This window comes from Lynx canadensis, chromosome A2 (genome assembly GCF_007474595.2).
Source record: "Lynx canadensis isolate LIC74 chromosome A2, mLynCan4.pri.v2, whole genome shotgun sequence".
Classification (NCBI taxonomy): domain Eukaryota; kingdom Metazoa; phylum Chordata; class Mammalia; order Carnivora; family Felidae; genus Lynx; species Lynx canadensis.
Window position 1 is genome coordinate 5,578,219 of NC_044304.2, and position 26,702 is coordinate 5,604,920.

The following is a 26,702-nucleotide window of genomic DNA, read 5'->3' on the forward strand; positions in this document are numbered from 1 at the left end:
CCTTTGGGGTTTGGGAGTTTTCCTCCTGGGCTCTGGGTGACGGGGGAAGCTCCTGAGGTGGGTGGGGGGCTTTCTGGGCCAGCCCTCCCCCAGGAGGGTCCTTGCCCTTTCCCTGTTGCTGTAGTATCTCCCTACGCTGGACCCGAAGCCCTGTTTCTACAAAGCCCAGGCCTTTGTGGGGGTGCCGCGTCCTTCCTCTCCTCTCCTGGTCCAGACCCTCCCGTGACCGGGTCCCTCTCCTTGCAGATGTGGACGAGTGTGAGCTTGGGGGACACAGCTGTGACAGTCATGCTTCCTGCCTCAACGTCCCTGGGAGTTTCAGCTGCAGGTGCCAGCCAGGCTGGGTGGGGGATGGCTTCGCATGCCACGGTGAGTGCCTGGGGGCAGGCGGTCTGGGCAGAGCAGCTGAGGTAGGTGGGGGGCAGGAGGGAGACGGGGCGGTGGGGGTGGGGGTCTGGGCCCAGGGGTGTCTGTGGGGGTCGAGCTTGGAGGGTCCGCCTCCCTGCAGCCCCCCCAATGCGCACATTGGGGGGCCCCGGGCTCTGTGTCCTGCAGACCTGGACGAGTGCGCTTCCCGGGAGCACCAGTGCAGCCTGAGGGCCGACTGCCTGAATGTTCCCGGCTCCTACCGCTGTGCCTGCCACCAGGGCTTCACCGGGGACGGCTTCTCCTGTGAAGGTGAGAGTGGGGTGGGGCCCGAGGGGACAGCCACAGGGGCTGGGTTCCAACTCAAACCGATCCCACCCGGTGCACGGCGCCGGGGTGCTGGAGATGATGTGACTTCATCCTCGCGGGGCCACGGGCCAGGCCGAGTCACGGGGTGGGCCGTCTTCTCCCCTGGACTCTGAATGCACGGAGCCTTCTGGACGTGGAGCACAGGAACACTAGCTTACTTCCCGGTGGCCCTCCACCCGGGCCCCGCGTGACCAGGTCTCCTATCTCCCCGAGTCGGGGTCTGAGTTCACGGTACTCCCTGGAACCCTGGGTGACCGTGAAGGGTTTGACCGGGGCCCCCTGCCCCCACCCTGCCTGGGTCCCGGCCAGCTGGCCCCCAGCCCTCTGCCTCTCGGGGTCCCGCAGACAGGGACGAATGTGCTGAGGACGTGGACCTCTGTGAGAACGGGCAGTGCCTCAATGCCCCCGGCGGGTACCGCTGTGAATGTGAGATGGGCTTCAGCCCCACGGAGGACCACCGCGCTTGTCGGGGTGAGACCTGGGGCTGCCGGGCTGGGGGACACAGCAGGAGCAGGCTGCCAGGCAAGGCGGGCTGACCTGGGGTCCCCACAGACGTGGACGAGTGCGTTCTCGGGAACCTCTGTGTGTTCGGGAGCTGCGAGAACCTGCCCGGAATGTTCCGCTGCATCTGCAGTGAGGGCTATGAGCTGGACCGCGGTGGTGGCAATTGCACAGGTGTGGGGTCAGCCGGGCTGTGGGGGTGGGAGGAGGGGCAGGGCTTACTGCCTCCCTGCCCTCAGATCTCTTCTTGAATGTCCTATTCTGGGGGGGGGGCTTGTCTGACCCCCATCTCCAGCAGTGCCCCCATTGATCCGTGTTCCCATCAACCTCCTCCGTTGGCATCTATCATCTTCTGAATCAATGCAGTGAATGAATGAAGGTGTACTCCCTCCACTACCACCGTCAAAATGACCTCCCACTTATGTATTTAAAACGGGGGTCAGCAAACTTTTCTGGCAAATGACCAGATAGGAAATATTTCTGGCTTTCCAGCCATACAGTCTCTGTCACAGCTACTCAACTGCCTCCTAGCTCAGAAGCAGACACACACAGGCAGTATGTAAATGAGTGGGCGTGGGTGTGTGCCAATAAAACTTTATTTACACAAACAGGCAGGGGGCTCTGGCCCACCGATAATAGCCTGCCAACCCATGGCTTGAAAGCATGTTCTAAATGTTGGGCTTTGTGGGTTGGCTGCGTAGAACCCATGACACAGGAAACTTTCAAGGGGCAAACCTCCATCCCAAGTGGAACAGAACAGGGAGGAGAGGGGGTTAGACAGGCCAGGGCAGACCCTGGAGGCTGCTGTCCCTTCAGGCTTTCTTCCCAGGGGAGGACATGGCCTCACTCCACAGCCCACATCCAACATTAAGGGCTTCAGCTTCCCAGGAGGAAGGTGGGAGGGAAATGGATTGAGGGAGGGCTCCCGCTGACAGCATTCCCCACCCCCCCCCCACCAGATGTCAATGAGTGTGCAGACCCTGTGAACTGCATCAATGGCCTGTGTGTCAACACCCCCGGCAGCTACCTCTGCAATTGTCCCCAGGATTTTGAGCTGAACCCCAGCGGGGTGGGCTGTGTGGGTGAGTAAGCCCTTGGCTCCAGCTGGGGATCTGATGGCAGGTGAGCTGGGCGGAGCTCAGATTTACCTGTTCTTGACAAACAGGACCTTTGCCAGCCCCTGATCAGGGCCACTGAGGATGTGTTCTTGCACACCCTTCCACTCCTGGGGTGTGCGCGTGCACACACACACACACACACAGCTCCCTGCCCAGGGACAGTGTCCCTGTCCATTTGTTCAGACACCCCCTTCTGTCCCTGTGCTCTACACATTCAAACATACATGTACACACACAGTCACATGTGTGCACATATACACGTATGCAGAGGCACAGCCATGCATACGGGCACACGTGTACACTCAGCCGCGAGGCAGAGCCAGACACGCATGGGCACACGGCCGCGAATCAGGGCCAGGCACACAGGCACGCATGCGCACACGGCCGCGAATCAGAGCCAGGCGCAGGCGCACGTGTGCACACGGCCGCGAATCAGAGCCAGGCACACAGGCACGCATGCGCACACGGCCACACGCACAGTTACGCAGAGAGGTGCAAACGCGCGCGCCCTCGTCTCTCCTGCCCCATGCTAACCACCCCTTTCTGTCTGTTCAGACACCCGGGTCGGGAACTGTTTCCTGGACACGCATGACCGAGGGGATGGTGGTATCTTCTGCGCTGCTGAGATCGGGGTTGGCGTCACCCGGGCTTCTTGCTGTTGCTCCCTGGGACGGGCCTGGGGTAACCCGTGTGAACTGTGCCCGCTGGCCAACACCAGTGAGTCTCCGGGTGGTAGTGGGGGACACAGGCGAGCACTCCCCAGGACTTCGGGGGTCATCTGTGCTAAGGGAGGGACACTGAGAACCAGAGAGGGAGAGGGGCTCGCCCTGGGTCACACAGTATATCTTTAGCAGTTCATCGGCTGTGCCTCCTCGCTCCACATCTCTCTTTGCCCTTCCTTCCTGCAAATTCTGTGTGTTTCTATTCGCTTGCTTCCTCAGTCCGTCAGCCAGCAATCATTGAGAGTTCCTCCATGCCCTGTGCAAGGCGCTGGGGACCCAGAGCAGGATGAACCACAGCACGGCACACTGCCCCTCACCTGTATACCAGTGGTCCCCGGACTGTGGGAGTAGAGCTATCCTGAGGGTTTGTCTGAGACACAGTGGTGGCCAAGGACAGGAAGTAGATAAGGGAAGACTTCTCAGGACAAAAGGCTTAAATGAGGTTTTGAAGGATGAGTAGGAGTTTTCTAGGCAGAGCAGGGGGAAGGGTCTGTGATGCTGTGGGAACAGCATGTGCAAAGGCCTCAGGTTCACACACCTGTCCACCTATTCAGGTGTGTGTGTGTGTCTGTGTGTGTCTGTGTCCATGTGTATATGTGATATCCGGGGTCTTTCTTTCAATGGGGAAGATTTGCAGTCACACTGGTCTGGTTTTAGATCAGAAGAAATCACCCCTTTCCACCCCCAGCTGTTAGCACACAGTCCATCTGTTCATATGTTGAATGTGAACACATGTTCACACACACACACACACACACACACACACACACACACTGCCCCATCTTCCCAGATTGGCTGAAGTCTCTCGGTGCCGAGAGGCTGAGGAGGTAAGGGGATGGAATTGGTGTGGTAGAGGGATGTGGGACCCATTCTGGAGCCCTTTTTGGGAGACCTCAATTCCCATGCCTCCCTTGGGCTTCACCCCACAGCCCCTCAGAAGAACCTGTTTCCTTTGCAGCCGAGTATAGAACCTTGTGCCCAGGGGGCGAGGGCTTCCGACCCAACCCCATCACTGTCATTCTGGAAGGTGAGCTCCGGGCAGACTATCCACTTGCGTACTCAGTGAGCTTTTTCTCATCCCTGCCTCGCCAAAATGCACAGTTGCGGGACAGGGGCACATCCTCCCTCCCCAAGGCCAGGCAGTGAGGCTAAACTGTTCTGTTTTTGGTGAAGTTTTTGTTTTTTCTTTCATCCGTCTCTTCTTCCAACTGTTGGTTTATTGATCCGTCCTTCCAACAACCTATCCATCCACCCATCCATCCATCAATCCCCCACCCACCCATCCATCCATCCATCCATCCCCCATCCAGCCACTCACCCACCCATCCATCCACCCATCCATCCATCCATCCATCCCCCATCCAGCCACTCACCCACCCCATCCATCCACCCATCCATCCATCCATCCATCCACTCACCCATCCCCCCCATCCACCCATCCATACATATATTCCTCATTCACACACACACCTGTCCACTCACCCATCCTTCTTTCCCTCCTCCATCCACACATACATACTCCCGCATTCACCCATCTACTCATCTACCCATCCACCCACTTCCCACTCATAAATTCCCCATCCTTAATCCTTCCCCCTTCCCTTCCTTTCTCCCACTATTCTCCCTCCCTTCTTTAATTCCTTCCTATCTTCTGTGCATACATATATCATCCATCTACTCACCTACCCACCCATCCATCCATCCATCCATGCACTTATTCATCTTGTTGATTCACTTCTTATTCATCCACTATTTTTTATATCAATCCATCCATCCATCCATCCATCCTTTTTTAAAAAGTAAGCTCTATGCCAATGTGGGGCTTAAATTCATGACTCCCAAGATCAAGAGTCACATGCTCTACTGACTGAGGCAGTCAGGCACCCTTCATCCATCCATCCTTTTATGCACAGGGGGTGATAAGATTGGAGAATACCATCCAGAGGGAACTATGTGATGGATGGATAGATGGATGGATGGATGGATGGTTTGATGGTTGGGAGCGTGGAGTAGGAAATGAAGAAAAAGGGGAAGAATTCAGGGTGACCTTGACTCAAGAGAGTCTAGGTGCAGCCTCCAAGGTGGACCCTGGCCTGAACGCTCCAAATAGCCCACACCTCTCAGGTATTCTTGAAGAGGCAGGACTGGCTCCTCCAGGGCCTTGGAGAACCCAAGGCAGGGTGTGGGTGTCCCCCGAGGCCTCTGCTTGGGTTTAGCGGCCAAGCACGGCTTCTTCACTTCTTGACAGACATTGATGAGTGCCAGGAGCTGCCCGGGCTGTGCCAGGGGGGAATCTGTGGCAATACCTTTGGCAGCTTCCAGTGTGCGTGCCCACCCGGCTACCACCTCAATGAGGACACCCGCATCTGTGAGGGTGAGTATACACCTTCCTCTCTAGCCTCACCTCCTCCTCAGGTGCGGGGGCCTGAAGTGCCTTTAGGGGCTCTACTCACCTGCCTTGCTGCCTGGGGCCCACTGGGAGGGTAGGAAAGGCTTCGTCAGAATCCCCCAGCCCGCCCTCTGCTCTGCTCCCTCCCTCTCACTTCCTGCCCACTTGGAAATGGCCTGGCTTTGCTATGGCAACCACTCCCTTCCTCCTTCGGGCAAAAGCTGACCCAAGTCCCAAAGCTGAGAGTGGGAAGGGACAGACACAGAAGGAATAGCCACAGCATTCCTTCAAACAGCGCTCTACCTGTCTCCTTACTCCCCTCCTTTGGGTATCACAGTAATGACCAACAGGAAACTGGTGTTTGTGACTGTGTGTCACCCTCGCACTGAGCATCTTCAGTTGTCATTTGTTCAGTCACCACAACAGCCCCGTGAGGGGGATGTTCCATTTAGGATCCCATTTTTCAGATGCAGAAACTAAGGTTCAGGGAGATGAAGTAACTTGTCCAGCTAGTAAGTGAGCGAAACCCAGCCATTCTGGTCCTTGAGACTGAGCTCTTCTAATGCAGTATACTAAGTCGGTCCATCCACCCACCCACCCATCCATCCATCCATCCATCCACCATCCACCTATCCATCTATCCATCCATCCACCATCCACCCACCAATTCATTCTTTCTTTTCCTTTTAATGATATTAATTGAACACCTACATGTAGCCAGACACCAACACCAACACACAAGGACAGAATATGTATCTTTTCCCTCAGAGCAGTGCTGTTTAGAAACTCTAGGAAATAAGGAAGGAAGGAAGAGGTCTAAGATCAAAACACCAACCTCCATTGTACGTGGAAGAAGAAGCTATCACAGCAGAATCAGAACCTAAATACTTGAAGAATGTTTTATTCCTTTCTGCCTCCCCGTCTCTCGGGACATCAAGGAAGAAAGAGAAAGGTCCAATCAACAAATAAAAGTCACAGGGCAGGGAGCCTTTAACCAGATCACTGACCTTGGATGTGCAGCCTTGCCGGGCTAGAGGTGCACTTGAGGGCTGCAGTTCTGTGCGGCAGCATAGAATCCTATTCTCCAAAGGGCCCACACTTGGCTTAATGCTTTGCTGTCGCCACCTTGAAACTCTTCGTGGGTCTTGAACAAGGAAGCCCCAGTGTTCATTTTCCACTGGGCAAATTCTGTAGCTGGTCCTTGTCAGATAGTTTGTCTCACACCCGGCATCGCTGGGCTGCATGGCGATTCTGTTGACTACTCTGTTGTGTTTGAGGAACTGCCCAATGGTTTTCTGCAGTGGCTACAGCCTTTTACATTCTCACCAGCAATGTACAAGGGCCCCGGTTTCTCCACATCCTCACCAACACTGGTATTTTCCATTGCTCAAAGTTACACCGTCTAGTGGGTGCGAAGTGGCATCTCATTGTGGTTTTGATTTGCATTTTTCCCCGATGACTGATGACTAAGCAGCATCTCTCCACGTGCTTACTGGTCATTTGTATGTCTTTGGAGTAGTGTCTGTTCAGGTCTTTTGCCCATTTTTAAACGGGGGTTGTCTTTTTGTTGTTGAGCTGTGAGAGCTCTTCCTGTATTCTGGATATAAGACCCTATCAGATACATAGTTTGCAAATAGCTTTTCCCATTTTGTAGTTGTCTTTTTGCTTTCTTGATGGTGTCCTTCGATGCACACCAGGCTTTAATTCCGATGAAGCCAAATTTATCTTTTTTTTTTTTCCTTCTGCAGCTGTGTTTTGGTGTCCTCTAAGAATCCACTGCCAAATACAAGGTCATTAAAATTTACCCCTATGTCTTTTTTGTTTGTTTGTTTATTTTTGAGGGAGAGACAGAGTGCGAGTAGGGAAGGGACAGAGAGAAAGGGAGACACAGAATCTGAAGCAGGCTCCAGGCTCTGAGCTGTCAGCACAGAGCCTGACGCGGGGCTCGAACTCATGAACTGCAATATCATGACCTGAGCTGAAGTCAGACGCTCAACTGACTGAGCCACCCAGGCGCCCCGACCCCTATGTCTTTTTTCTGAGAGTTTTATCATTTTGGCTCTTATATATTTAGGTTTTCCACTTACTTTGAGCTATTTTTTGCCTGTGGTGTCAGAGGGAGTCTGACTTCGTTCTTTTGCCTGTGGAGATCCAGTTGTCCCTGCACCACTCGTTGAAGACACCCTTCTTTCCCCATTGAGTGGTCTTGGCGCCCATGTCAAAAGTCACGTGACACACGGTTTCCTTCCGGACTCTCAGTTCTATTCCGTTGATGTATATGTCTATCTTTCACCCATACCACACTGTCCTAATGAGTGGAGCACTGCAAGTTTCAAAATTGGGAAGTGTGAGTCCTCCGACTTTGCTTTTCTTTTTCCAAGATGGTTTTGGCTGGGGGGGGGGGGGTCCTTTGTAATTGCACGTGCATTTAAGACTGAGTTTTCCATTTCTGCAAAAATGAAGGCATTGGGGTTTTAATGGGGATTGCATGGCAACTCTAAATTGCTGTGGGGAGTACTGCTGTGTTAACAGTATACACAGGAGGTCTTTCCGTTTCTCTCAGTCTTCTTTAGTTTTTTTCCGTGATGTTTTGTAGTTTTCAGTGCTCAACTCTTGTGTCTCTTTGGTTAAATTTATTCCTAAGCATTGCATTTTTTGGACGCTATTAGAAGCAGAATTTTCCTTCCTTCCTTTCTTTCTTTCTTTCTTTCTTTCTTTCTTTCTTTCTTTCTTTTTTATTTTATTTTTTAAAAGCTTTTTTTAATGTTTATTTACTTTTTAATTTTTTTTAATCTTTATTTATTTTTGAGAGAGAGAGAGAGAGAGAGAGCGAGCAGGGGAGGGGGAGACACAGAATCCAAAGCAGGCTCCAGGCTCTGAGCTGTCAGCACAGAGCCCGACGCAGGACTCAAACCCATGAAACGCCAGTTCGTGACCGGAGCCAAAGTCGGACGCTTAATCAACTGAGCCATCCAGGCACCCCGAATATTTATTTATTTTTCAGACAGAGAGACAGAGTGCGAGCAGGGAAGAGGCAAAGAGAGAGGGAGACACAGAATCGGAAACAGGCTCCAGGCTCTAGGCTCTGAGCTATCAGCACAGAAGCTGATAAGGGGCTGGAACTCGTGAACTGCGAGATCATGACCTGAGCTGAAGTCGGATGCTTAACTGACTAAGCCACCCAGGCAACCCCCCCACCAAATTTTGTTTAATGTTTGTTTTTGAGAGAGAGACAGAGCATGAGCAGGAGAGAGGGAGACGCAGAACTCAAAGTAGGCTCCAGGCTCCACGCTGTCAGCACAGAGCCCAGTGAAGGGCTTGAACCCACAAACTGTGAGATTATGACATGAGCCAAAGTCAGATGCTCAACCAACTGAGCCACCCAGGTGCCCCAATATTTATTTATTTTTGAGAGAGAGCTAGAGCGTGAGCAGGGGAGGGGCAGAGAGAGAGGGAGACACAGAATCTGAAGCAGGCTCCAGGCTCCGAGCTTCAGTACAGAGCCTGACGCAGGGCTTGAACCCACAAACCATGAGATCACGACCTGAGTCAAAGTCGGACCCTTAACTGACTGAGCCACGCAGGTGCCCCATTAAGACTTTATTCTTAAGTGGGACACTTGGGTGGCTCAGTCAATTGAGTCTCCAACTTTGGCCTGGGCCATGATCTCACCTTCTGCGGGTTTGAGCCGCACATCGGACCCACTGCTATCAGGCAGAGCCCACTTCTGATCCTCTGTCCCCTCTCACTGTGCTTCCCCCACCGGTGCTCTCTCTCTCTCTCAAAATGAAGTAAAACTTCTACTTGTTTAAAAAAAATGATTTTATTTTTAAGTAATCTCTACACCCAACATGGGGTTGAACTCACAACCCTGAGATCAAGAGTCGCACGCTCCACAGATTGAGCCTGCCCGGCGCCCCTTTGTTCTGTAGATTTTTTAGGATAGCTTACGTATCAGATGCCATGGTTGTTGTAAGTTTTTGACTGGATTCCAGACTCCTGCAAAAGTCGATTTTGTCAGTTTTTGCCAGCTTGATAGTTTTGTGCAGGAGTGGAGGCTGATGTCCCATACTCTGCCGTTTTTGGTGATAGTGCTAATATTCCACTATCTGTTTTTATATAGCTCACTAGCTGAGAATGCTTGTTACACTTAAAAACAAATTCTTAATGTTTATTCATTTTTGAGAGACAGAGCATGAGCAGGGGAGGGGCAGAGAGAGAAGGAGACACAGAGTCTGAAGCAGGCTCCAGGCTCTGAGCTCTCAGCACAGAACCCGACACGGGGCCGGAACTCATGAACCCTGAGATCATGACCTGAGCTGAAGTCGGACGCTTAACCGACTGAGCCACCCAGGCACCCCAGGTCATATTTTTTTCTTAATAGAAGTGAGGTCAGGAGCGCCTGGGGTGGCTCAGTCGCTTGAGCATCCGACTCTTGATTTTGGCTCGGGTCATAATCCCAGGGTCATGGGATCAAGCCCCACACTGGGTTCCATGGTCAATGTGGAACCTGCTTAAGATTCTCTCTCTCTCTCTCTCTCTCTCCCTCTCCCTCTCCCTCTCCCTCTCCCTCTCCCCTCCGGCTCTCTTCCATGCTCACACACGTGCTCTCTCTCTCTCTCTCTCTCTCTCAAAACAAAAAAAAGTGAGATCATAGTAAGCTTTTTCTTTTTTTTCATCTAACACCATGTCGGATCTTTCCCTGTCACTGAAATGCCTGTGCATTTTAAGCTAATCTTGACACTGAGCTCAAGCCCATAATGAAGTGACTCTACCAGGTCTGGGGTTGGGAGTTACCCAGACAACTGCTAGATGCTGTCCCTCCCTCCCCTGCAGACGTCGACGAATGCTATGCACACCCGGGCATCTGTGGCCCCGGTACCTGCTACAACACCCTGGGGAACTACACTTGTGTCTGTCCTGCGGAGTACCTGCAAGTCAACGGTGGCAACAACTGCATGGGTACAAAGTGTGATGACTGGGGAGATAGGCAGTTGTGGGAAAAGCACTTGGGTGTGGGAAGGACTCCTAGGAGTCTCCAAGCCTTGGAAGAGTGTGGAGAGCTGTGTGTAGGGGAGTAGAGAGCAGGAGGGTGAGTGTATTTTTGAGTTGCTGGTCAGTAGCAGAGAACAAGATGCAGGATTTGGGGGCCCAGGGCTGTCATGAATGGTTGTCCAGGTTGTGCACTGCCCAACAAAATCTAAAATGTAAAAGGCACCCCATGTGTGTTGGGGGAGAGGCATCAAGCCAGTATTTCTCAGCTGGACCCGTGAATGAGTTCCCAGCCGTCTGATGGCTCTCTCTTCCTCTCTTCTTTCTTCCCCTCTCTTGGCTATCTTTTACCCACACTCCTCTTCCTAACGGAACTGCAGACATGAGGAAGAGCATTTGCTTCCGGCACCATGACGGCACGTGTCGGGATGAACTGGCCTTTAACGTGACCCGGAAGATATGCTGCTGCTCATACGACATTGGCCAGGCCTGGAACAGACCCTGCGAGGCCTGCCCCACCCCTGCCAGCCGTGAGTGCTCTCCACACCCCCGCCCCTGCCCCCTTCCTTCCAGCTTCCTCCTTTTTAGTGCAGTATTTAAGGAGGCGCACCTTGATTGGGGCGCCCAGATTAGCTCTCATCCCACATTGTTCCGATGAGGGCTAAGGAGTTGAAAATACGTCCTAGGTGGCGTATGGAAAGCATCCGTCTTGGGGTGGGCGAGGCATCCTTCCTTGTATGTTGCAGATTTGGGGATTCAAAATGGATCAGTGAAGCTTACGTTTGTGGTAAAGGTCCTCGGAGACTCGCAGACTATTTTGGGGGGAGGGCCAGTGAGTACCTGGGGCCAGGGAGGAAAGCAAAACTGGCCGGAGGCACCAGGGGCCCCATGAGCAGGGGAAGGTGCAGCCCCGGGGAAGCTCTGGGAAAAGCTGCTGAAACACTGTTCGGGATGAAGAAGGGTATTGCGGGCAGGGAACAGCACGAGCAAAGGGCTGGAGGCAGAACTGAGCAGCAGACCATGCTGGCAGCTGGAAAGAGAGCTGGTAGAATGATCTAGCAGCCAGCCCAGGAATCAGAAAGAGCCAGCCGCAGGAGTGGGGCAGTGATTGAAAGTGGACAACAAGGACGTTCCCACATGCTATGGGCTGAATGTGTCCCCTGCTAAACTCACGCGTTGGAGCCCCGGTCCTCAGGGCGGCGTGTTAGGAGGAGGGGCCCTGGGGAGGGGATTAGGAGGCCCCCTGAATGGGATGGGGGCCGTTCCGAGAAGACGTGTGTGGGAGACGATCTGCACCATGTGAGGACATAGCAGGAAAACAGCCACCTCTGAACCGGGAGGCGGCTCTCACCAGACCCCGAGTCTGCCGGCACCTTGGTCTTGGACTCCCAGCCTCCAGAACCGTGAGAAATACGCATCTGCTGTTTAAGCCACCCGGTGTGTGGCATTTTGTCATGGCAGCCCCGGCTGACGGAGACCAATAGCTTCCTCGGGCCGTGGCAACAAATTGCCACAAATTTGGTGGCTTAAAAACCCCAGAAATTAATTTTCTCCCAGTTCTGAAGGCTAGAAGCCCGAAGCCAAGGTGGCAGCGAGGCCGTGCCCCCTCCAGAGGCTCCAGGTTAGAGTGCTTCTTTGGTTCCTCCAGCTTCCGGTGGCTCTGGGCGTCCTGTGTTCCCGGCTTGGAGCTCTGTCCCCCATCTCTGCTTTCGTCTTCATGTGGCTTCTTCTCTCTAACTGTCTGCGTGTCTCTCCTTTTCTTATAAGGACACCGGTCATTGCATTCAGGGCCCACCCTAACCCAGGGTGTCCGCATCTTTTCTGGATTGCATCTACAAAGACCCTGTTTCCCCAGATGGTCACACTCAGGATCTGGGTGGACATGAACTTGGGGGGCAGTGGCTGTCCATCCCGTGTGGGGCAATGGAGAGAGGGGATCGTTACTGGGCATTTCTGGGTGGTGGGCCTGGTCTGCGTTCTAGGTAGCGAGAACGGGGCAGACCTGAGCTGTGCAGGCTGGGAGGGAGCTGCAAACAGCCAGCTCTGGTCAAGAGACTGTCAGGACAGATCACATGTCACCCTTGGTTTGGGTGCTGGGACTTAGGTACCTGCTCGGATCTCGTGCACCTGAGTCTGAGGTGCAGGTGCAGGTAAGACGAGGCAGAGGTCCATACTAGCCGATGACGCGGGTAGAAGGCCGAGTGACGGCCAGGGCGGGGACCTGGGGAAAGGTGGCAAGATGCCGCTGCCTAAATACCTGCCCGTGTCCACCTGGCGGGCCCAGAGACACCTGCCCCACCTGGGGATCGCGGTCTGGTAGGCGGCATCTCGGCATTGCCAACGGGATGCAACTAGGCAGGGTGGGCTGCCCCGGGGAGGCCCAGGGGTGGCGCCATCAGCGGCTGGTGCCAGTGTGGCGGGTCGGAGGGAGCCCAAGGGAGCCTTCCCTGTGGCCGCCCTGAGTCCTCGAGGCTGGAGTGGGCTCTGCTAGGGAACAGCAGAGGGAACAGCATGTGCAAAGTTCCCATGTGGGATGGATGGACGGTGGAGAGCAGAGCCCCTCCAGACGTGTAATGAAATCAGTGCAACGGGAGGGCAGGAGTCGCTGCTGGAAAGGCAGGGCCAGGGGGTGAAGGTCTTGAAATTCAAACTGAAGAGTCTGCCTGTTCCGGAGAGGGCAGTGGGGTGTGGTCAGCGGCACTCACACGTAGATGAGAGAGGTCGCGTCTCTGTGTCTCTGTGTTGGAAGGTCACGCCGCGCGGGTGGGTGGCTGCCTGTAGCTCTTCCAGTGCTGGTGAAAGCGGGTGGGAGGCAGAGAGACTAGTTGTCAGAGGCCGGGTGAGGGCTGGGCTACAGGGTTGGAGGAGGCCATGGGCAGGGATCAGGAAGAGGAGGGGGTGTCCTTCCTGGGAGCCTGCAGCCCCAGCACCCTCTGCCCTGTCCTCCTTTGCCCAGTGGACTACCAGGTCCTGTGCGGAAACCAGGCCCCTGGCTTCGTCATTGACATCCACACGGGGAAGCCCCTTGGTGAGTGACTGTGTCCCCCTGCTGACAGCCTCCAGGTCCCTCTGTCCCCAGGGCCCTGACCTCCCCCTTCCACCCACCCCCACCCCATGCCCACACTTCTGCCTTCCCAGACCAGGCCAGGAGTTATGTCCCCAAATAGTTCCCTTTATTAAAAAAAAAAGTAAGAGTATTTTTATTGTTACTATTCATTTTTTAAAATTCTGATAACCTACATGTAACATGAAATTTACCACCGTAACCGTTGTTAAATGTCCAGTTCAGCGGCATCAGGCACACTCACACTCTCAGGCAACCATTCCTACCATCTGTCTCCAGAACTTTCCATCGCCCCACACTGAGACTCTGTCCCATGAAACACGGACGCCCCTGCCCTCTGCCCCACCCCTCGCTCCCAGCATCTCCACTCTGCCTCTGTGGACGGGACTCCTCTAAAGACCTCCTGCGAGTGGGGTCACGCAGGACGTGTCCTTCTGTGACCGACTTCTGTCACTGCACGCGGTGGCAAGTGTCAGAATGGCCTTCTTTAAGCCAAACAAGGTTGTGTGCAGTTTAATCCCTGGAAGGCCACAGCTCAGCTGTGTGGTGTGGAACTGGTGAACCCACTTCGGGCTGTTTTCATCCCAATAAGGATGTGCTCTCCTTATTTTAAACAACCAGGGCATGGCAGATAAGATCTGCTTCCCCTGCCGTTACCACATCAAACCTAATCTCCTTCACACTCCCAAGGTTCCCATGCTGTATGCCCCGAGGATTTCTAGTTCCTTCTTCGTGCATTTCAGTATACATAGAGGTCCCCATTGAGAATGCACGGCATTGTTTTCTGGGGAGTTTGAAATTTTCTCATTCTATAATTCCCTGCATACTGGTTTGCGACTCACTTTTCTCCGGCCACCAACGAGCCGTGAAGACCCAGACAAGTGACTGACTGCAGTGCCCCCCTCTTGTCCTGCTTTGTAGTATTCCACGTGTGGACACGCCCCAGGTCACCAGCCAGCCCCCCATGGATGGGCACTTAGGCTGCTTCTGGATTCCTTTTTTATACAGTTGGCCCTTGAACAGCACGAGGATTTGGGGCGCAGAACCCCATGCAGTTGAAAATCTGCATATAACTTTTGACGCCCCACTCAAACTTAACTAGTAGTCTACTGATGACCAGAAGGCTTACTGATGAGGTCAACAGTAGATTCACACGTTTTATATGTTACAGGTATTGTATACCGCATTCTTACAATAAAGTAAGCCACAGTCTATAAAATGTTACTAGGATACCTATAAGGAGGGGTGCCTGGGTGGCTCGGTCAGTTGAGCATCGGACTTTGGCTCAGGTCATGATCTCACAGTTCATGAGTTCGAGCCCCGCATTGGGCTTGCTGCTATCAGCCCAGAGACTGCTTTGGATCCCCTGTCCCTGTCTCTCTGCCCCTCCCCAACCTGTGCTCGCTAAAAATAAATAAACATTCAAAAACAAAACAAAACAAAACAAAACACGTTTATAGCACTATACTCTATTTATATAAAAAATACACACAGCTAAGTGGCCCTGTGCAGTTTGAACATGTGGTGCTGTTGAACATGTGCTGTTTAAGCATCAACTGTATAGATAACAGCTTTTTTGGGGTATAACTCACATACCACATGCCTCGCCCACCTTAAGTACAATTCAGTGGTTTTCCGTGTCTTTACAGAGCTGTGCTGCCATCACCACTACGTTAGAACATTTTATTTTTAAGTTTATCCATTTATTTTGAGGTTGGGGAGGGGAAGAGAGGGAGAGAGCGAATCCCAAGCAGGCTCTGCACTGTCAGCACAGAGCCCGGCGCGGGGCTTGAACTCAACGAACCGTAAGATCACGACCCGAGCCCAAACCAAGACTGGGCACTTAACCGACTGAGCCACCCAGGCACCCCTACATTAGAACATTTTCATCACGCAAAAAGACACCCGGTCCCCGTGAGCAGACACCCCCCGTTCCCCCTCAGCCAGCCCCCGGCAACCCCTGTTCTACTTTCTGTGCCTATGGATTTGCTCTTCCGGGCATTTTACTTCAGTGGGATTGTACAATATCTGTTCCTGCGTCTGGTTTCTCCCACTGAGCATCGTGCATTCAGGGCTCGCCCACGTCGTAGCGTGTCCGTGTTTCACCCCTTTGTAAGGCTGGGTTACGTTCCATCCTGCGGACGGACCATGGTTCGCTACCCATTCCTCTGCTGACGCTTCTGGTTTCTTGCTCAGCGTTGTCCCAGGACCCCCCCCCCCATGTGGCTTCCTGATCTCGCAGGGGCTGTTGACCCCAGCAGACCCCTTGAGGCAGAGGCAGACTCACTGGGCTGCGGCGAACGTGTTTTCAGTTGAGAGATGCTCACCCCCCTCTGTTCTCTGTCTTTCGTCCCACATCCTGATCTCTTTCTGGTGTCAGAAAGACTTCAGCTGCCGCAGAATTTTTCCAGTGTGCTCGTTTGTGGCCACCCCTTCTCCCAGACTGCATGGCCCCCTGGCCCAGGGTCCCCAGGTGTTCCCTGGGGCTGGGCTGCCCCTGACGGCCGACGTCCTCCCCAGACATCGACGAGTGTGGGGAGATCCCCGCCATCTGTGCCAATGGCATCTGCATCAACCAGATCGGGAGCTTCCGCTGCGAGTGCCCCACGGGCTTCAGCTACAACGGCGTGCTGCTGGTCTGCGAAGGTGCCACCTGCCCGGCCTCCCCAGCCCTGGGTGGGAGGCTCGTCCCCCACCCCATGCCCTCTGGACAAGTCACTTAAGCTCCATAAGCCTCAGTTTCCCTTTCTGTACAGCGGGGCCGATGCCTTCCCAGGGGGCCTCCTACCCACATAACCAGCCTCCCTCTGGTTCCGGCCACTTCCGGAGGGATTCCCCGCTGCAAAGCCCGGGGCAGGGTTTGGGGTTGGGACCTGGCAAGGAAGCCTCCCGCACTCCTGCCTGTCGGTTGTATCCCGCAGACGTGAACGAGTGTGCCGGCGGGGAGAGCCCCTGCCAGCAGAACGCCGACTGCATCAATATCCCTGGCAGCTACCGCTGCAAGTGCGCCCGAGGGTACAAGCTGTCGCCGAGCGGGGCTTGCGTGGGTGAGCGGGGACCCCAGCACGCTGCAGGGCAGGGAGCCGAGGGGGTGGGCTGTGGGACCTGGCGGGCAGGGACAAGCCCTGTGACTTGAGTAGGGCACGGCTCCATCCGGGTCTTTCTCCTCGGCTGTGCCATGGGGTGGTTGGGGATGCCGAGCACCTGTTAATAGGGGGCTTGGAAGAGGAGGGGGGGTGGGAGCATGGTGCTGGTCTGGCAGCAGCTTGAGCGCGGGCTTCCAGGCAGGTTCGGCAAACGCCATGCGTGTGTGTGTGGGCGTGTGTGGGTGTGTGTGGAGGTGGGGTTCTGGGGACACCACACTGCCTGCCCTCCCCCAGGACGGAACGAGTGTCGGGAGATGCCAAACATCTGTAGCCATGGTGACTGCGTGGACACCGAGGGCAGCTACACTTGCCTCTGTCACCGTGGCTTCCGGGCCTCGGCAGACCAGACCCTGTGCACTGGTGAGCGTCCCTTCCTGTTCCCCCCCCGGAGAGCCAGGCTGCCAAGCCAGAGGGACCTCAGGTGCACACGTCCCCTGTGAGGGCAGTGCTTTCATCCATCTGGTTCACAGACAGACCCAGGTTTGAGTCCTAGCACTTAAGACCTTGGATCTATGACCTTTATTCACCTCCTTGTGCCTCGGTTTGCAAAACAGTAGTGATAAATCGTTTCAGGGGCTCTTTCCAGCCACCTCCCCCCCCCAGGGGTCACTGCCCATCCATCCGGACAGGGCTAGGTGCAGGAGAGGCGGGCTGGGTCCAGCCAGGCCCTCAGTCCCTGAGCTGCCTGATGCCCTGGGTGAGCCGGGCGGGGCTTGGGGGCTTTGCTCTGGCAGACGTCGACGAGTGTGACCGGCAGCCATGCGGAAATGGGACCTGCAAGAACATTGTCGGCTCCTACAACTGCCTCTGCTTCCCTGGCTTCGTGGCGACACACCGTGGAGATTGCGTCGGTGAGCCCCTGGGCCGGCGGGCGGGCCTCATTGCCCCGCCCTGAAAAGTGGGTCCTCAGCTTGAGGGCGCCCCTCTGAAATAAAGGGTCTGGCCCCAGGGATCCCTTAAGAAAAACAACCCCAGTGGTCGGTGCTCCCTCTAAAATAGTCAACCACAAAATTTCCCACCCCACCCCACGGTCAGGCATCAGGAGGTCTCTCGCTAGAGCTTACACCCAGGGTGACGGCAGCCGGTGGACAGTATAGAGGACACAGCACAGACCTGGGTGGTGTGATGCTGCCACCTGGGTGCAGTGGTTAAAAGCATGAATTCCAAAGTCAGGCAACATGAATTCAAATCCCAGCTTTGCCACCTGCCAGCTGTGTGACCCCAGATGAGTCGTTTTACCTTTTACCTCTTTGGGCTTCAGTTTCCTCTTCTGCAAAAAGATTAATAGTAGTACCTACTTATGTTAATGTTAGACCAAACAGACAGTAATAACAAGAAATGTTAGCAGAGATGGAAATAGATATCATATAAAGAGACCAATTCCTTGAGAAGACATAACAACCATAAATACATATGCATCTAACAACAGAGCTTCAAAACATACAAAGTAAAAAATGACCGAGCTGGAAAAAAAAAAGATAAACCCACAGTTACGGTTGGAGACTTCAACACTTACCCTCAGTAGGAGAGGGGACAAATAGAAAATCAGTAAGGATAGGGAAGATCTGAACAACACTGTCAATCACCTAGACCTGGTCAGTATTTATACAACATTCCAGAACACACATCCTTCTCAAGTGCACCTGGACATTTACCAGGAAAACCCATACTCTAGGCCATAAAACAAACCTTAGAAAATTAAAGACTTTTAGTCACACAAAGTAGGTCCTCAGAATGTAAGGGAAGTAAACTAGAAACCAGTCACAGAAAGACATCCCAAAAAATCCCCAAATATTTGGAAATTAAACAGTATATTCCTAAAGAATCCAGAGATCGAAGAAGCAATCATAAGGGAAGTCAGAAAATATTTTTGACTTAAATGAAAATGAAAACACAACAAAATTTGTGGAGTTCAGCTAATGGAGTACCCAGAGGCAAATTCATAGCTTTAAGTGCTTGTACTAGAAAATACTGCTATCTGCCTCATTGGATAGTTGGATATACAGAGCCTAGCACGTGAATACATGATAAATTGAAGTCCCTGCCATCAACTTAACTTCATTGTGGACAGAGTGCAAGGGAGGCTCAGAGCCCCAGGACTATGGGTGACCCCATCCGCCCATATCCCCTCTGCAGACATGGATGAATGCACCACCCTGGTGGGGCAGGTGTGCCGATTTGGCCAGTGCCTCAACACAGCTGGCTCCTTCCACTGCCTCTGCCAGGATGGCTTCGAGCTCACGGCCGACGGGAAGAACTGCATAGGTGAGTCTCGCCTTGGAGTGGGGAGTCATCTCCGCCAGCCCCTGCTCCAAGTTGACCTGCAGTTCATACTTCCAAGTGATGACGGTTCCATTTCATAATCATGCACTTATTTTAAGGTATAAAAGGAAATGACAACTAGCACGTCACATCCATGTTTTCACAGGATTTGTGGTTTAGGGTAAGGCTGTCTTAAAAACCTGAGTTTTCAGGGCACCTGTGTGGCTCAGTTGGTTAAGCGTCCAACTCTTGGTTTCGGCTCAGGTCACAATCTCGCAGTTCATGAGTTCGAGCCCCGTGTGGGGCTCCGCACTGAAAGCACGGAGCCTGCTTGGGATTCCTTCTGTCCCTCTCTGCTCCTCCCCTGGACACACCCTCTGTCTCTCTGTCAAAATAAATAAACTTTAAAAATGCTTTTAAAAAAACCCTAAGTTTATGGGGCGCCTGGGTGGCTCGGTTGGTTGAGCATCCAACTTCAGCTCAGGTCATGATCTCACAGCTCATGAGTTCAAGCCCCGTGTCCAGCTCTGTGCTGACAGCTCAGAGAGCCTGGAACCTGCTTCGGATTCTGTGTCTCCCTCTCTCTCTGACCCTCCCCTACTCACGCTTGGTCTCTCTCTCTCTCAAAAATAAATAAACTTAAAAAAAAAATTAAAACCCTAAGTTTTCTGAAACAAAGAATAGTCAAGGTGCTACATGGATTACACAGAAATCAGGAAGGGGGTCTGTAAATGGCTTAAGATTAGGGACCTTGCTCCTTCCCTTGGACACCACATAGCTTCACCTATAACCCCCACTTTAGGACCCAGAATATCGTTCCCAGGCTCTTTTTTCCTGAGTCTCAACTCTTCCCCTGGACCCAGGAAGACTTGTTCTGGGGCCCTTGGTCATCATGCGGTGACTACAGGTGCTGGTCCCAGTCCCAGGTGAACCCCTGTCACAGGCTGGTGCTGGGACCCCTCGCCTTCCTCTCCCCAGACACCAATGAGTGTTTCAGCCTCGCGGGAACCTGCCTGCCAGGCACTTGCCAGAACCTCGAGGGCTCCTTCCGCTGCATCTGTCCCCCTGGCTTCCAGGTGCAGAATGACCACTGTGTCGGTGAGTGTCTCTCTGGGCCTCTGTTGCCCCATCTGTGAAATGGGAATGCCAGCTGGGGTCTTGGTGAGGGTGGAGGAGTCCTTAGCACAGCACCCAACACAGCTGTGTACACAACTTCTGTTACGAGGATTATTTCGGATGCTCGGCTCAGGGTCTCTCTCTGGGGCCCAGAGGCTTCTTCTTCATGGATCCTACAAAATGGGCATGGGTGTGGGCTTGCAGGGCCCAGAGAACTCCTCACTCTTGGTGGGTGGTGGTCAGGGACCAGTCTGGCCCGAGTTCCCCCTGGTCTAAGTCCCTGTCTGGGTGACTTTGTACCGAGTCGGCTACTCTGGACCAGTCTGGCCTAGGCAGGTGGGCTAACCTAGATCAGTCTGGACCCTCTCTTCTGATCTGTTCTCTCTGGTCTCCCCTAAGTACAGTATGAGCTAACCTCATCCAGCATAAGCTAGGTTTATCCGATCCTGGTTAGCTTTGTACACGGTCAGTCTCTAAAGATGAACTTTTCCTGACCATGACCCCTGTCCCGGAGATACCTTCTAGGAAAGACTCCTCCCCCGCCCCCAACACAGCCCAGCTGGTGCTCTGGCTCACTGCATCCCGAGGGCCCCTGGCCCGTGTCTGTCAGTTCTCGGACCCTCCCGGGCTGGGCTGCCACTCTGTCCGCCCCCTCCTCCCCCGACAGCTGAGGCTGTCCTACCCTGGCAGAGGTCCTGCCTGCACCCCACCTAGCTCGTGTCCCTGCCCCCCCAGACATCGACGAGTGCTTGGAAGGACCCAACCTCTGCCTCTTTGGCACCTGCACCAACAGCCCTGGGAGTTTCCAGTGCCTGTGCCCACCTGGCTTCGTCCTTTCTGACAACAGGCACCGTTGCTTTGGTGAGTTTGTGGTTCTCTCTTTGAGAAGAGGTGGAAGGTAGGGCGAGAAGAGTGGGGCCACCCTGAAAAGGGGGCTGCAGTTTCCTGCATGGATCTCCAGGAGCTCTGCCCAGTCAGAGGTGCTTCCCGGCATTGGTGGGGTTTTTCTAGTCCAAACAGCCTCTGCGCCAGACAAGTCACTTGCACGGAGGGCTATCCTGGTCCAGTCTGGGCTAACCTGGTCTCCTGGGCTTTGGTTGCCCTGTAGTGGCTGCGGTTGCCCTCCGTGGGCTGGCCTCACCTCAGTAGGCCAGCCTTGTCCAGTGTGTGGGCTAGCCTCAACCAATCCGAGCCAGCATCGTCTCTCCCCGGTTAGGGGCAGCAAAGCAGAGGGCAGGGCAACCCAATCAGTGTTTGTTGTTCAGACCCCAACCTGCCCTTGAGGACTTCTCAGGCTGATGGGAGTCCAGGGCTGATGAGGGGAGTCCACGATGATGATTGGGGGTCTCATGTCCCAGGTCCTCTGGCTCTCTGGAATCAGTTGCTTCCCCTTTCCAGGAAGGGGCTTTCTGAGCCACGAATAACTGGCTGAGTGTGCTCCCCTTGGCACAGCTGTGGATGTGGGGTGTCACTGGAAGGGATTCCCAGGGGTCCAGCGGAAGCCCCAGGGCTGGCCCTCATTGGCCCGGTGTAGGTCACATGTCCATCTCGGAGCCAATCACCACAATAGGGGGGGTTCTGATTGGCCACTTGGTGGGGTCTGGGCCCCCCATTCTCTGGGACCGGGGTGATGATCAGGGCACTACCGATGACCTTTCTAATGTTTCCCTGGGGGGGGGGTCACCCCACAGACACGCGGCAGAGTTTCTGCTTCACCCACTTTGAGGCCGGGAAGTGCTCTGTGCCCAAAGCTTTCAACACCACCAAGGCCCGGTGCTGCTGCAGCCAGAAGCCTGGCGAGGGCTGGAACTACCCCTGTGAGCTGTGTCCTCAGGAGGGCAGCGGTGAGCTTCCTGCCCTGTCTGTCTCCCCTTAGATTCCGCCTGCCGGCCCACATCTGTTTGGTTTCCTACACACGCTCAGGGGGGGCTCTAGGGGCCCAGCAGCAGCCCCCGACCCTCACCCCCTTCCCTTCTTGGTGTCCAGCTGCCTTTCAGGAGCTCTGCCCCTTCGGCCACGGGGCGGTCCCAGGCCCGGATGACTCTCGGGAAGGTGAGCCCCTCGCCCACGGGCCAAAGGCCCCTCGCAGCCGCCTAGCCCTGTCTGGGCTCTGTCTGTCCCCCGTTCCCAAGTCTCAGGCTCCCTCCTTGCCCAGTGGGTGGCCCGGACCGCACCGGCCTGGAGGGGAGGAAGAGACCCCCGAGTGTGGCCGGGGCGTGACCGATGCCGTGTCTGGCACCCCCGCCTCCCGCAGACGTGAATGAGTGCGCGGAGAACCCCGGCGTCTGCACTAACGGCCTCTGCGTCAACACCGATGGGTCCTTCCGCTGCGAGTGTCCCTTTGGCTACAGCCTGGACTTCACAGGCATCCGCTGTGTGGGTGAGTGACCAGCCCGCCCACGCGCCCGGAAGGAAGGAACGGAGCAGACAGGGCAGAGGTCAGTTGCCCACTCAGGCCAACCCACTGAGCACGCGCATCCCGCGTGCAGCCCGGAGTTGCGCCAGATCAGGCCCGTGTGGTCGGTGGCACTCAGGGGGTGCAGACAGGATAATGTGGAGATGGTGAGGGCAGGAGGCTCTCTGCGGGTCCTGACCGCTCCCTTCCCCCCTACCCCAGACGTAGATGAGTGCGCCGTCGGGCACCCCTGTGGCAAAGGCACCTGCACTAACGTCATCGGAGGCTTCGAATGTGCCTGCGCCGACGGCTTTGAGCCCGGCCCCATGGTGACCTGCGAGGGTATGACCCTGCCTGCCTCTGGGCTGTGTGATGGGGGGCATCGGTGGCTGGCCTGAGGGCGGGGGTGTGGATCCCACAGGCAGACCCTGCCCAGCCCGCCCCTCCCCTGGCCTCCCCAGACATCGACGAGTGCTCCCTGAACCCCCTGCTCTGTGCCTTCCGCTGCCGCAACACTGAGGGCTCCTACGTGTGCACCTGCCCGGCCGGCTACGCCCTGAGGGAGGACGGGGCCATGTGCAGAGGTAGGATGTGCAGGAGAGGCGGGCGGGGCCCCGGGCTCCCCATACCTCGATCCTGGAGAAGACAGGGAAATGCAAGCCTGTGCCCAAGGGGGAGCACCAAGAAATGGAGTGAGGGCAGCACTGAGGCAGTGAGGTGCGGTGGGTGCTCTTCTGTGAGTGGTGCGTCTGTCGTCATGAAAATGGGGTCTCCAGTCTTAGCAGGCCAGTGGTTCTGGTGACCTCTGCAGTGGCTGCTGGGCTCGCCCTGAGCTGAGTAGGACCGTGAGGGCTCTTACTGTGTCTCCCAGGGGACGTGTGGTGGTGATGCGTGAAGACCTTTATTTTTCATGTTTTTATTTATTTTTAAGAGAACATGAGCAGGGGAGGGGCAGAGAGAGGGGGATAGAGGATCTGAAGCGGGCTCTGTGCTGTCAGCAGTGAGCCCGACGCAGGGCTCGGATTCACCGACTGTGAGATCATGACTTGAGACAAAGTCAGACACTTAGCCGACTGAGCCACCCAGGCTCCCCAACAGTTTTGTGGGTTTTTTTAATGTTTTATTTATCTTTGAGAGAGAGAGAGAGAGAGAGACAGAGCATGAGCAGGGGAGGGGCGGAGAGAGAGAGAGAGAAGGAGAGACAGAATCTGAAGCAGGCTCCGGGCTCTGAGCTGTCAGCACAGAGCACAAAGCGGGGCTCAAACTCACACAGATCATGACTCGAGCCAAAGTTGGATGCTCAACCGACTGAGCCGCGAGGCGCTCCCTGACAGGTTTTTTAAAAATGTCTATTTATTTCTTTTGAGAGAGAGAGCAGGGGCGGGGCAGAGAGAGAGGGAGAGAGAGAATCCCAAACAGGGTCAGTGCCATCAGCTTGGAGCCCAAGGAGGGGCTCGAACCCGCGAACCATGAGATTAGGACCTGAGCCGAAATCAAGAGTCAGATGCTGAACCAGCTGAGCCCCCCGGGCACCCCTGGAGACAGTTTTCATTGTGACAGCTGGGTGTGGGGGCTGCTGCAGACATCGAGTAGCCAAGGATACTGCTGAATATGCTACAGCACACAGAAAGACCTTCCACCACGAGGAAGTCTCTTGTCCCAAATGTCCTTAGTGTCAAAGCTGAGAAACTCTGGGCTGGGACTTGGTCCCTCCAGGGCTGTCTCAGGGTCAGCGTTCCAGGGACCATGTTTAAGGCCGGACGGATTCACTGACCCTGACGTGGGCAGGGGGACGCAGGTGTTGGGACAGTCCCGACCCCTCAGCTTCGTACTTTCGGTACCCAAGGGCACAGAGGGAAATGGGACCTGGGCCCCCATGGCCTGCGGCCAGGCCACGGGGCGCCTGACCTTGGCCCCCTCTCTCCCTGGTCATCCGCAGATGTGGACGAGTGTGCGGACGGTCAGCAGGACTGTCACGAGCGGGGCATGCTGTGCAAGAACCTCATCGGCACCTTCGCCTGCGTCTGCCCCCCAGGCCTGCGGCCTCAGCCTGGCTCCGGGGAGGGCTGCACAGGTATGGGTGTGCTTGGGGGTGCAGGGCCCCCCCGGGGGAGACGAGTCAAAGCAGGAGAATGTGGCGGGAAGGGAGCGTGCAGGGTGAGGGGAGGCTGGCTTGCGGGGCTCCGGCCTCCCCACCGGCCTCATCCCTCCCGCCCCAGATGAGGACGAATGCCACGCGCGGCCGCGCCTGTGTGCCAACGGCCGCTGCGTCAACACCGCGGGCAGCTTCCGGTGTGACTGCGACAAGGGCTTCCAGCCCAGCCCCGCTGGCACTGAGTGCCATGGTGAGTGTGGCCACGCACGGCGGGTACAGCTCTCCCAGCCCAACCCCCGCCCCGCCCCATCTCAGCCATGCCCCTGCCTCGGCCTGGAGCCGCAGGCCAGCCCCCTCGCGTCCCCACCAGCCTCCCCTTCCTCATCCAGTCCAGGCTCCAGCCTGTCCTGTCCACTTCCCTGGATGTCCTCCATCTGCTCTGTCCCCGCTGTCTGTCTGTCCGGCCCACTGCCACTCACACCTCCTCCCTAGTGTTCCCTGGCCCCCGTGCTGCCCTTGACCGTCCGTGCTGTCCGCGGCCACAGGCGTCTCTTGACCCTACGGGTCTGCAGCTTCTGCCTCGGCCTCGGCCCCCGCAGGGCGTCTGACAGTGCTAGGTGACAGCGGTCTGGAAGATTGCGCCCCGCGCCCACGCACAGCTGTGTCGGAGGCAGCTGGGAGCCCTTGCTAGACTCGCGGTGCCGCCGGACCCCGGGGGGAAGGGGGCCCTGGACGGCAGGTGCCTGCCACCCACCCGCCTGCCCCGTTCTCTGCAGACGTCCGGCGGGGGCCCTGCTTCTCCGAGGTGCTGCAGGCCGCGTGCCAGGCTCGCTCGAGCAGCGGTGAGGCCGTCACTAGGGCCCAGTGCTGCTGTGGGGGCGGCCGGGGCTGGGGGCCCCGCTGTGAGCTCTGTCCCCTGCCTGGCACCTCTGCCCACGGGACCCTGTGCCCCCACGGCTCAGGCTACACCGCCGAAGGCCAAGGTGGGTGGGGCGTTTGTTCTCGGTCGTGTCTGTGTCCCAGAGGGGGCTGGGGTGTGCGAGCCAGTGCGAACCGGACCCCGTTCGTTGCTGTGCGCGTGCATGAACTCGGGCGAGCGGGTGAACAGGTGTGTGAGCCGATGTGTGTGTGTTCTTTGTTCTCTGCGGGCTCATCAGGGAGTGTGTGAAAAAGGGTGCGGACCGGTGTGCATTCACTGGTGTGTGTGTTGTGCGTGCCGGCCGCATGAGGAGCATGTGCTGGAAGGTGGGTCCGTGTGCTTTGGATTCCAGCGAGTTCCACGAGGGCGGGTAGGTGTGCGAGCGAGTGTGAGTGACTGCGTTCACGAGCGTGTCTCATCCAGCGTATCAGCGAGGGTGGGACAGGTCACCCCAAGCGAGCAGCGGTGACCCCCAGGTCTGACGAGGGTGTGTCTGGTGGGGGGGGAGACAGAGGAGCCGCGGAACGTGTGTCCCTGTGATTCCGCAGGAGTGTCGGCCTTGACTGGTGTGCAGTGTGTGTGTACCTCTGCCTGTGCTTCCGCATTTGTGTGCGTGTGCCCTGAGGTGTTGCAGTGAGGCTGCGGGAGGGCGTGTTCCCCCTGCCAGGCGCTCTCGGGGTGCAGTGAAAGGAGCTGCATTAGTGAGTCCGGGGCGGGACTCACAGCCTCGGGGAGGGGTCCCTGGGGTCAGGTGGGGCAAGCAGAGGCTGGCCTCGCCCCGGGGGAGAGGGCTGCCGGCCAGAGGGTGGAGGTGTGCCCCAGGGACCCGAGGCAGCCGGCGCAGCTGAGCCCTGCTTGTCCCCAGATGTGGACGAGTGCCGCGTGCTCGCTGACCTCTGCCCTCACGGCGAGTGCATCAACAGCCTCGGCTCCTTCCGCTGTCGCTGCCAGGCTGGGTACGCGCCGGATGCTGCTGCCACAGCCTGCCTGGGTGAGCCTCCCGCCCCCATCCCCTGGCCCGGCCCCGCTCCCTCTGCACAGCACCTGGCCTGCGCTTCCGGCCGAACCCGGGAAGCAGAGCATCCCCAGTCCCGCCCCCAGCCTCGACCTCATTTGGGCGTCTTTCCTCCTGTTACTTTGTGCATCCTAAGATTTTCGGTTTCGTCGTGTAGCAGGTGTTCATCGCAGTCAGGGGTCAGCAAACTCCCTCCAGCTCAAGGGCCTAGGCCGGCCCTCCGCTTGTTTTTG

General features: G+C 56.0%; 1 protein-coding gene across 1 annotated transcript in view; it reads left to right on the plus strand.

Moving 5' to 3' along the window:
* Positions 1-26,702, plus strand: part of FBN3 (fibrillin 3) — a 60,907-nt gene that overhangs the window by 25,620 nt on the left and 8,585 nt on the right. The window contains exons 34-60 of the mRNA XM_032595282.1: positions 247-369; positions 556-678; positions 1,081-1,206; positions 1,288-1,410; positions 2,196-2,318; positions 2,910-3,071; positions 4,035-4,103; positions 5,325-5,450; positions 10,302-10,427; positions 10,838-10,987; positions 13,414-13,485; positions 16,042-16,167; positions 16,443-16,568; positions 16,902-17,027; positions 17,402-17,518; positions 18,804-18,932; positions 19,908-20,027; positions 20,781-20,906; positions 21,737-21,889; positions 22,032-22,097; positions 22,300-22,425; positions 22,663-22,782; positions 22,902-23,024; positions 24,380-24,514; positions 24,660-24,785; positions 25,312-25,518; positions 26,320-26,445. Of these exons, the coding sequence (XP_032451173.1) occupies positions 247-369; positions 556-678; positions 1,081-1,206; positions 1,288-1,410; positions 2,196-2,318; positions 2,910-3,071; positions 4,035-4,103; positions 5,325-5,450; positions 10,302-10,427; positions 10,838-10,987; positions 13,414-13,485; positions 16,042-16,167; positions 16,443-16,568; positions 16,902-17,027; positions 17,402-17,518; positions 18,804-18,932; positions 19,908-20,027; positions 20,781-20,906; positions 21,737-21,889; positions 22,032-22,097; positions 22,300-22,425; positions 22,663-22,782; positions 22,902-23,024; positions 24,380-24,514; positions 24,660-24,785; positions 25,312-25,518; positions 26,320-26,445 (3,375 nt within the window). The remainder of the gene's footprint in view (positions 1-246; positions 370-555; positions 679-1,080; positions 1,207-1,287; positions 1,411-2,195; positions 2,319-2,909; positions 3,072-4,034; positions 4,104-5,324; positions 5,451-10,301; positions 10,428-10,837; positions 10,988-13,413; positions 13,486-16,041; positions 16,168-16,442; positions 16,569-16,901; positions 17,028-17,401; positions 17,519-18,803; positions 18,933-19,907; positions 20,028-20,780; positions 20,907-21,736; positions 21,890-22,031; positions 22,098-22,299; positions 22,426-22,662; positions 22,783-22,901; positions 23,025-24,379; positions 24,515-24,659; positions 24,786-25,311; positions 25,519-26,319; positions 26,446-26,702) is intronic.